This window comes from Gossypium arboreum, chromosome 13, assembly GCF_025698485.1.
Source record: "Gossypium arboreum isolate Shixiya-1 chromosome 13, ASM2569848v2, whole genome shotgun sequence".
NCBI lineage: Eukaryota > Viridiplantae > Streptophyta > Magnoliopsida > Malvales > Malvaceae > Gossypium > Gossypium arboreum.
In genome coordinates this window covers 104,870,972-104,881,725 of record NC_069082.1, presented here as the reverse complement: position 1 = coordinate 104,881,725, position 10,754 = coordinate 104,870,972, and the positions used below count along the sequence as shown (strand labels likewise).

The following is a 10,754-nucleotide window of genomic DNA, read 5'->3' as shown; positions in this document are numbered from 1 at the left end:
AAGATGGCAGATGTAGAAATCTTGGGTAGTTGCCACCAGAAATAATGAATGTGGTTATATAAGGGAGTTTAATTTTAAGCTGAACATTTCATGTTTTCTTAAAATTCCATATGCAGATCTCATTAAGTTCTCCTGAACTTATAAGTTTTCTTCTTGAATACAGATTATTTAAAGATTCAAAAATCAGGAGGGACCAAACCAGACTTTTCTAGGGGTTAGGCGAAATGTGACAGCTGTGCATGTTTATAGAAGGGCTCTCATAGAGGCTCTGCCTCAATGTTTTAATTGCCTCTTTACATTTTTTAATCCTCCTCCAGAAATCTTGTAATTGACTGATGGAAATGAAGCTTTAAAGTTTTATTACGAGTTGTTATGTATGTAACTTAAACTAGAAAAAAAATTTTGTTAAGTCTTTTAGGTTAATATGGCATCTAATACCCAAACCTGGCAAATGGCTCAGGTAGAGGATGTTTTAATATGTATCTGCCATTAAGAGTCTGCTAGAGGTAGCAAACAAGCCAACATTGGTTATGAGAAAGAGAGGCGTTTGTCTAGACTCTATTTCTAAATGTTCTTGGCAAAGAAGTCACCAGAAAAAGAAAGTTTGCCAAAGACTTTCGTATGTGGAATGTTCACCAAGGGCTACCTTATGTGGAATGTCTTCTAAGGACCATCTATTTCGTAAAATCTGCTAAGGACTAACAAAAGATGATGTCCACTAGGACTATCTAGTGTTGGAAAGTCCACTAAGGACTATCTTATAAAAGGGAATTTTGCCTTATACGATCTAATGAGGAGATAGTCTGCTAAGGACTATCTGTTGCTGGGAATATCTATTCGAACTATCTTGAAGAAGGAAAGTCTAGTGAGACTATTTTACAAGTACAATTCTACAAAAAAAGAGTGGTGCTTAAACTATCAATCAAATCTTATATTCGAAAGCCACATATGGTAATATTAGTAAATGGGTTTTCCTCTAAAAATGGTATATGCACAAGCTAGGTCATAAGGGAGTAGATGTCTGGATAATACAGTAAGTTGATTTTGGATTTGACGCGAAATGAAGGAATCAGGGTGAGAACTCGCCTTCTTGGCCAATCGCCTTCAATTCCGCCAAAGCTAGTTGAAAATCTATCCATATGCTTGCGTGGCTATCTTTAATGAGACAAACCAGCAAGGTAAATAAGATGGTGAAATAAAGCTTGGAAAAATATAGTCTCAAAAAGGGGTCATCAGAAAATGTTTTGAATATAAAGAATTCAATTTATGTTTAGATTTGATTAAGGGTATGATTTTTATATTCATTAGTTAGATCTCACTTTAGTTTTTAAATGAGGTTATATTCAAACTAAGATTTGATTAAGAATAATTCATATTCGGCTTTGAGTGAAATTCAATTTAAGAGTCATGTGAAATAAACAATAACTTGATTTATTTTGTGGATAAATATTATATTTTTGCAGTGAAGAATGTGAGAAGAGATGAAAATAAAGGGGAAGAAGGAAGGAAAGGTAAAGAAATAAAAAGAAAAAAATTTAAATTGTTTAAAAAAGTAAAAGTATACGAACTAGTTTTAACAAATGGAAAATATTGAAAAACTATGTTAAATGAAATGTAGAAAGAAGGAAAATTAAGGGAGGAGAAGAGAATGTAAAGACAAAAAAAAGAGTAAAGTTCAAAGAACATAAAAGAAAAAAATTAAATTACTCAAAACGAAAAAAGATAGAGATCAATTGTATAATTTAACCTAAAATTTTTGTTTGAAATGATGATTTAACGTGCTAAGTCAGCTTATTGTTACATTGTTAACAGCAATTAACGCTCAATGACTAAATGTTGCAACACAATAACGTAAGTGACTTAAATACAACCTAAGACAAGCAAAAGTAACTATTTTGATAGTTTATCAATGTATTGTTTTGGTCAGCTATTTAATTGTATATAAATACCCCCTAATACTAGAGGTCACATATTGTTATATACTGGAGAACAGGTTTGGGATCAAATTATATAATGCAAATGAGTGAACGACGATCGGGCGGATACCTTCCAACTGTTTGGGACCCTGAACTCATCCAATCCTTTACCCCTCTGTGCACGGTCAGTGTCTTGTCTGCAGCATAAACCTTAGCTCAGCTTCTATTCAATTTGTTGGCTAATTAATGTCATCATGTTTTTCTTTGGCTGCTTTTACATGCAGTATGAGAGTGATGGACATCGTCTAGAGGAGCTGAAACATGCTACTCAGCTTTTGTTTAAATCACCAACTCGGCCTGAAGAAAAATTAGATATGATCAACAAAATGCAACGACTAGATGTAGCCAAACACTTTAAGAAAGAGATCAAGGAGTTTCTTACTCATCTTGATCCCAATACTCCAACTGATCTGTTTACAGTGGCCTTGCAATTCCGCCTTCTGCGTCACTATGGTTTCTCTGTCGGTTCAGGTTTATACTAACTTTAAATTAAATTCTGTAATTATCTATGAAACGGTACCGATGCTCAACATAACGTCATAAAAAGAAGAAAAATAAGAGAATCACTTTCATGAACAACATTATTTTTAATTTATTATTTATGTAATTATAATTGTACTAATACGTAACGTGCTGATTATGGTGGGAAAATAAAATCAAACAGATGTGTTTAATAAGTTCATGAACAGCGATGGGAAGTTCAAGGAGTGCTTAAGTGAAGATGCAGCAGGGCTGTTGAGCTTGTATGAAGCTTCACACCTTGGGGTGCATGAAGAAGATGTTCTTGATGAGGCCAAGGCCTTTAGCACTAAACATCTAAAATTGGCATTGGACAAGTTGGAGTTGGAGAAGGATTTAGCCCAACAAATCAAAGAATCACTTGAAGTTCCATTACATTGGAGGTTGCCTAGAATGGAGGCTCGAAACTTCATCAATATCTACCAAAGAGATGAAAATAAGAAGTTAGCTTTGTTGGAACTTGCTAAGTTGGACTTCAATCTTTTGCAGTCAGTTTACCTCCAGGAGCTAAAGGAGCTCGCAGAGTAATTCTCCTACACCATCTTAGAAAAAACTCTAGAACACAGAGTCAAAATGGCAATCATTTTCATAGATACTAGAATTAGTCCCCAGTTCATAATTTTTCCTAATTCAATTAGTTATCAAATCTTAATCAACCTATAATGCATCAACCTCTTTAGATATGTTATTTAAAAATAAAACATTTTATTTTATTTTATTTTAAAAAATTATTCGAATAAACATGAGTATGAATACTAAATCACCATGTGAGTGAATGTTCTAATCATTAATATTCAAATCAATCTCATATAGTAACTTTCAAATTGAAAAATAAAATAGTTTCTCCAATTTTTCATGTGGGATTGAGTATGAACCCAATTAATATATATAAGTTAAAGTGTGATTTTAAATGCATCATTAAAATAAATTAAAATTTAAAATAATAATCTAGGAATAATTTTAAATTAATTAAATCTTTATATTCTTCTAATTAAACCTATTTTTTAGTTTTTAAATTTAAAAATATAAGTACAATTATTAATAATTAAATTATTAAGGCTGCTAGTAGAATTTGGGTGGTTTGTTTTTCTTCTTAATTGTCCAAATGCAGTTATTTTACCTTTTAAAAACAGAATAAATATAATGTTGCTTTATATTTTATTTATTTTATACATTTTAAAATTTGACGTGTCGTAGTTTTAAAAAAAACGAAAAATTGACAAGATATCCTCTCTGATAGGCCATATATAGAGGTGTTCATGGGTCGGGCTATCCGGCCTAGCTTGAAGGCCCGCCCAAAATGTGGGAGGATTTGGGTAAAAATATAGGCCCGAAAAATGGGCTTGGATAAAAAAATAAGGCTCGTTTAAAAAATAGGTCGGGCTTCGGGTAAGGTATTTTTAGTCCAGGCCCGGCCGAATTCACTAAAAGACAAAAAAAATCTGTATTTTTTTATTTTTGAATGTTATTTTCTTGTTGTTTTCTCCCTATTTTGCTATCATTTTACATTATGTTACTACTATTTTGTTGTTATTGTTTGGATATTGTATAAAACTTATTTTATTGTTAATTTTCTTATTATTTTAAGGTATTTGTTAATTTTTTATTATTTTAGTGGTATTTGCTTGTAAGTTGCATTTATCTTAGTGTTATTTAAGTCAACATATTTTTTAAAAAGAAATTTAATTTGTTGGGAAATATTTATTTTGATGTTTTTAGTATTTTTGATGTATTATATATATTTAAAAATAATATAAAAATTAATATGACGGGCGAAATGAGCCGAGTTTTAGTATTTTTATCTGGTTCGGGCTTAGGCAAAATTTTAGGCCCATTTTTAGGCCCAGCCCAACCTGAGTCCAATAAATAAACATAATTTTTAATCGAACCCGACCCGACCCAAAAACACCTCTAGCCATATATAGCTATTTCATATTAACGTTGATATCTTGGTTAAATATCTCAATATCCGCAACTTCTGTTTTTTATCTTCTTATTATGAATTTTCTTTTACCAAAAAAAATTGGAAATGATGGGCAGGTGGTGGAAGGGGTTGAAGATGAAGGACAAGCTGCCATTTGCAAGAGATCGGATGGTTGAGAGTTATTTTTGGGCAATGGGGAGTGTTCCTGACCCAAAGTTTTCCAAATGCAGGAGAAACATGACAAAATATGGAAGCTTAGTGACAATGTTAGATGATGTATATGACATTTATGGATCAAAGGATGAGCTTCATAAGTACACAACTGCTGTGAAAAGGTAACTTATCTATCATTACTTTGTTGCTGCTCCTAAAAGTAACTTATATTTATATATCCATATAAATATTATTTTAAGCCTTGTAATAATATAGTGTTGTTAAACTCAGTGACACTAATGTAGTTAAATAAAATCTAAAAATTAAAATTATAAAATATATTTATAATAATAGCTTAACTCCGTGACATTAGTCCAATTAAAAGAAAACATAAAAACTAAATTACTTTCAGGTGGGATCTTGAGGCTATAGTGGAACTCCCAGAGTATATGAAGGTGTGCTATAAGGGCATGTACAACCATGTGAATGAAATGCTTGAGGATGCATTAAATACTCTTGGCCTCGATATCTTACCCTATATCAAGGATCAGGTACGTATTCAATATGCTAACCAAGAAAATACAAGCTGCCAATCACTAATTATCATATTAATTTGTGATCCATATGTCTTTAAAATTAGATAATTAATTATTATTCTTGTTAAGAGTAATTCTAATTATGAGTATGAATCTTTCTTTTTCTTGTTAATTACTTACATAATTAAATATATGTTATTGCAGTGGATGTGTTATGTGCAATCGTTGCATGTAGAAGCAGAATGGTATTATGGAGAATACATGCCAACAACATTGGATGAATATTTGAAAAATGCATGGATCTCAATTGGCATTCCTGTTGGTTTGGCCTACATATTTCTTGCAATGCTTGAGGATTCCAATTCACTCAATCAATGTGAATTGCAATTATTCGAGCAGTGGTCCAGCTCTGACTTATTTTATTTGCCTTCCTTAATTACCAGACTTTTGGATGATTTAAGCACTTCCGAGGTACACAACGATAAATAAAGCTTTTTGTACATTCAAATGAATAAGATATGATTCTTTGTACGAAAAATAAAATGAAATAAAAATTTTATTTTCTAACATGAAATTATTGGACCATTTTGAAGGTCGAGATGGAAAGAGGGGAGGCAATAAATTCAATCCAATGCTACATGATACAAGAAGGAGTGTCTGAGGAAGAAGCACGAGATCACATAAAAGACTTAATAAGTGATTTATGGAAAAAACTTAACAAGTCGGTTGCTCATTCTTCTCTTCCGACTGGCTTCGCCGAAGCTGCATTGGCAATGGTAAGATGTGTTCATGGAATGTATCAATTTGGTGATTGGTTTGGCATTCAAAGCAAGGCAAATAAAGATTGTCAGAACTCTTTATTGTTCAACGGCGTTTAGGTTGGATGTTTGTTTGTACTTACAGATACCCTCTTTTCATTAGATTGTTTTCTATGGTTGCATCTAGTTGTGTCCTTTAAGGGAGTGCTTTGCAAGTTAAATGGGATTTATATTAGAGTGTGGTGTGTTTTAGTTTTCTATTATTGCAAGTCATTTGGTTTGTTGTTGAGTGGCAAGTCTCTTTGGTGAACTATTCTTAATAAATAGATCACAATATGAGTGAATAAAATATTTTATATTAAAAAATATTTATAAAATCCTAGCAATAAATTATTATGGTTGAAGTGCAAGAGATTTCTATTTGAATTTGTTAGTCTTGTGTTTAATTTTAAATAATATTTTTCAGTTGTTTTATTTGAAATATTATATAAAAGTATGAAATATGAAAAATACCCTTATAATAATATTAGCTACACTTTAAATTAAAAGTATTTTAATAATTTCAAGTTGATTGTTAAAATCAACTCAATCAATCATTTTATAAAGTATAAATAATAATTTCAATAATTTTAATAATAAAAGTTCCAAGAAATATTAAATTAACGCTAACATATATTACAAGGACAAGCCAACATAATAACACAACTTCCTTATTACATTCATATAATATATTCAACAATTGATAATAACAATAATAATATAATATTGAATAAAAACGCTTATAATTTTACTTTCAACATTCGACAAATCTAACAACTAATACTAGTCAAAATAATTTCTAACAACTTTCATAACACTAATAACATCAAAATGGAAAAAGGAATTACTTACATAATAAAATGTATCACATTGGGCTTAAAAGTTTCAAAGGTAAAATGGAGATTTTAACTCTAATGAGTTCGAGAATTTCGTTAGCATGGTATTTGAAAATGTTTTTGCCTATGATATTTTGAAAATTAAAACAATTTTTGAAAATCATATTCAAAGGACTTTCAAATTTGAAATAAGGACTAATTTATAAAATGGTCTAAATTATGAGTTTTAAAAGGCAATTAAATCTAGGATGGTAGAATTAGATAAGATAAAATTTAAACCCTAAACCCTAAACCATTATATTTTTTAATTAGTGCTTAGCCCTTAAATCTAATTAAATCTAAAAAGAATACAGAATATAAAAAATAAAAATCTACTTTTAGAATTGGGTTTAAAGTTTAAGGGTCTTATACAAGTCCCTTAGAGAGAGTACCAAAATGACAACAACGTCTCTCCATCATCGCAAAATTGATGATTTGTTCACCCAAGAATTATTCAACCAAGCAAAGCTCGTAATTGATATCAACACCTCCTACCTTAATATATAAAATAAATTATAACTTCAATTAAAATTTAATAAAAAAAAATTGACATTATATTGAGAAAGGGGCATCGGCCGTGTCCCCTCTTTCCAAAAAAAAAATAGTAAAATTACTTTAGAACCGTTTTAAAAATTGTAAAAATATTAAAATTTCATTTTGAACTCTAAACATATTAAATTTATTTATGGCCCTCCAAGCCTTGAACTGGGCAGAATATTTCTCCTCTCCCTATTTTATCAAATTACGGTTTTAACGAAAAGAGAGGTCCCAATCTTCTATCGCGTCAGAAAGTAGATTCAAAAATAGCGAATATTATACAAAATGACTCTTTTTCCCTACCATACTCGTCTTAGTCCTATAAGGTTTTTTCAGTTGTATGCTGAGCTTTATAAATAATAATACAGCAAATGTTTATAGGATGAAAAAAAATAAAAATTGAGAAACGTTAGTTAGTTGTTTTTTTTTTTAATTTATTGATTTATATTATTTTTATAGAGAAAAAAGAAAACGCGTTTTATGGGGTATGTTTTCACTTTGGATAGTGAAAATGCCTCTTGTAAGGCACACTTTTAGTTATGTCAGCTAAAAACATATTATACAGGACGCATTTTCAATGAAAATTGATAAACTAGTTCTTTTGGTCAAATGATTAGATGTGTTAGTATATTTATCCTTGAGTCTCGGATTTGATTCTCTCTACTCACATTTATATTTTTTATTTCATGTTGTTTTAAGTTTTTTAATTTTTAATTAATATTTTGACACATTAGTTCTTTTGATTAGATGGTTAGATAATTATAATTTTATTCTTCAGTCCTAAGTTTGATTCCTCTTATGTGTATTTGAAATAATTATTTGAAAATTTTCACCTATAATAAACATAATGATTTTTGAAATATTTCACATATAAAAATATTTGAAATATCATACCTACAATATAGATGAAAAACAATAATGTGTGAAATATTTTACATATTTGAAATAATTATTTAATTTTACAATATTAGAAATCACCATACTCTCACAATATACGTGGAGAAAATAAATATTTGACATATAAATATTATATATAAATAAAAATATATTTAAAGAATTATTTAATAACTTTAAAAATAATTACATATTTATTATTTGATTTTATAAATAAAAGAGAGATGAATTTAAAAAACATAAAAACAATATATTTATTAATTATATTAAAATAAAATAAAAACTTAAAACAATATAAAATAAAAATTAAAATTAAAATACTTATAGGAGGAATCAAACTTAAGACTTAAGAATGAAATTACAATTATCTAATCATATAACCAAAAGAGTTAATGTGTCAAAAATATTAATTAAAAAACTTAAAATAATATGAAATAAAAAATATAAATATGAGTAAGAGAGAAATCTAGCCTAAGACTCAAGAATAAAAGTGCTAATTAACATTTAACTATTTGACCAAAATAATTAATTTGTTAATTTTCAATGAAAACATATCTTATAAAACACATTTTCAATTGAAGTAATTGAAAACATAATTTGTAAGACACGTTTTCCTTTCTCCCTTAAAAAACAACATAATTTCTCTTCTTCTTTTTTCGTAATATCTGATGAACTAGCCCAAATGTTGTTATTATCTCTATTTTTGTTTTTTAATAAATACAGTAAAGAAGAGTTTTTAAACCCAAAAGGTACATGTGAAGTAAATGTGAAATGAACCTCAGAAGTACATTTTGTTCATTTATTTATTACTGAAGTAGGTAGAAATTATTATTCTTCTGATTCCCCAAACTGGTAAGGAATTGGAACTAGACACAGATCATGTTTTCTTCTTAAAGAAGCACCGAAAACCTCAGCCATATCAAGATCTTGCGGATTGATTCCATTAGGAAGCTTCCAATCAAAATGGTAAAGCAGATTTGCGAGTATCAGCTCAACATTGGCAAGGCCAAAAGACATCCCGGGACATTTCCTCTTTCCAGCACCAAAAGGAATTAGTTCAAAATCTGTCCCTTTGTAGCTAATTGAACTTTCCAAAAATCTTTCTGGATCAAACTTGTCTGCTTCATTCCAGTAGTTATGGTTTCTTCCAATTGCCCATGCGTTAACTATGACCCTACTTTTGGCTGGTATCTCACATCCCATCATCTCACACCTCTCTTGGCATTCTCTTGGAAGAAGCAATGGAGCTGGTGGGTGCAATCTTAGTGTCTCTTTGATAACTGGATTGAGGTACTTCAATTCAACAATGCCTGATTCATTAACATCTTTTCTACCAGAAAAGACTTGCCTCACCTCTGCTTGCGCCTTTTGCATTACATGAGGATTCTTAACAGTTCTGACATTGCCCATTCTACAATCGAAGATGTGGTTTCACCCCCCGCAAGGAACAGATCCTGAAATAGGATTATCAACTTTAATCAAACATCTAAATAACTACTGAAAAAGAAAAAGAAATTGATTAACACTAACCATGAGAGTTGCTTTGATGCCAGAGGTTGCTAAGGGAATTTCATCACCTCCACGATCCTGAATATCCAGGAGGACTTGGACAAGATCGTCTATTTTGTTTTCCTGTTCCATATCTGTTCTTAGTTTTGCAGCTCTATGTTGTTGAATGACGTTTTCAAGAATTTCATCCGCTTCTCTATGGAGTCTCTTGTGTTTAGGCCTCATACCGAGGATCAAACGAAGCAATTTGAGGGAAGGATAGACATCAACAATACTGAGACCTCCAAACAACTCTACAATGTCCGGAAGGAGTTTCTTGAATGCATCTTGCTGTTTGAATCTCCCACCAAAGGCTGCTCTTGAGAGTATGTTAAGTGATAAAGAGTACAACAAGTTCTTGAGGTTGATAGCTACCCCTGCTTTAGATTTGATGGCTTTTACCAAATTAGAGATCTCTTCTTCCCTGATTGGTCTAAAGGACTGAACTCGTTTCTGACTTAAGAGCTCCAGCACACAAATTTTGCGTATTTGTTTCCTGTAATCACCATGGGCAAACACGATGTCTTGGAAGTTGTAAGTTATCGTCTCGGCAGCATAGAGATAAGGCCTCTCAGAAAAAATGGAGTCATGGGTTTTCATCACTTCTTTAGCACATTCGGCTGAAGAAATGATGACAGTTGGAACTTCCCCAAGTTGAAGAAGCATGAGGGAACCATACTTGTGAGCCAAACGGGCAAGGCAGTGATGAGGTTGAGTGCCGATAAAAAGGTGCAAGCTCCCAATGAGAGGCAGTTTGAGAGGACCTGGTGGTAGCTTTGATGCAAGTTGATTATATTTGGAGTTCTGCCATGTCCTCAAAACCATGAATATGAAGATGAGAGGCGAAAAGGAATAGAAAGGAGGGGAGCTGGTTTTCCATTGGAGAAGTGGGGGAGTAATGGAGAAATTTATCTTGGAACACTGGAATTTCAGGCGGAACTATGTAAGAAAATAGAATGGAGTCCGAAATTTATTACATTCTTTTATTCAACGTG

General features: G+C 31.0%; 1 protein-coding gene and 1 pseudogene across 1 annotated transcript; one reads left to right on the top strand and one right to left on the bottom strand.

Moving 5' to 3' along the window:
- Positions 1–1,967: 1,967 nt before the first annotated feature.
- On the top strand, positions 1,968–6,232 carry LOC108462051 (probable terpene synthase 9). Its single transcript, XM_017762052.2, has 7 exons — positions 1,968–2,100; positions 2,201–2,447; positions 2,641–3,019; positions 4,536–4,754; positions 4,985–5,123; positions 5,313–5,579; positions 5,702–6,232. Exons 1-7 carry the CDS (start codon positions 2,014–2,016, stop codon positions 5,984–5,986), a joined length of 1,623 nt encoding a protein of 540 aa, XP_017617541.2. The 5' UTR covers positions 1,968–2,013; the 3' UTR covers positions 5,987–6,232.
- Positions 6,233–9,009: 2,777 nt separating this feature from the next.
- Positions 9,010–10,673, bottom strand: LOC108462052 (desmethyl-deoxy-podophyllotoxin synthase-like; annotated as a pseudogene).
- Positions 10,674–10,754: the final 81 nt, after the last annotated feature.

Excerpts from the sequence above, each read along its gene's own strand:
- LOC108462051 (XM_017762052.2), top strand. The coding sequence starts at position 2,014 with ATGCAAATGAGTGAACGACGATCGGGCGGATACCTTCCAACTGTTTGG. Across the intron at positions 2,101-2,200 it reads CCTTTACCCCTCTGTGCACG|TATGAGAGTGATGGACATCG; the intron begins GTCAGTGTCTTG and ends TTTTACATGCAG. Across the intron at positions 3,020-4,535 it reads GAGCTAAAGGAGCTCGCAGA|GTGGTGGAAGGGGTTGAAGA; the intron begins GTAATTCTCCTA and ends AATGATGGGCAG.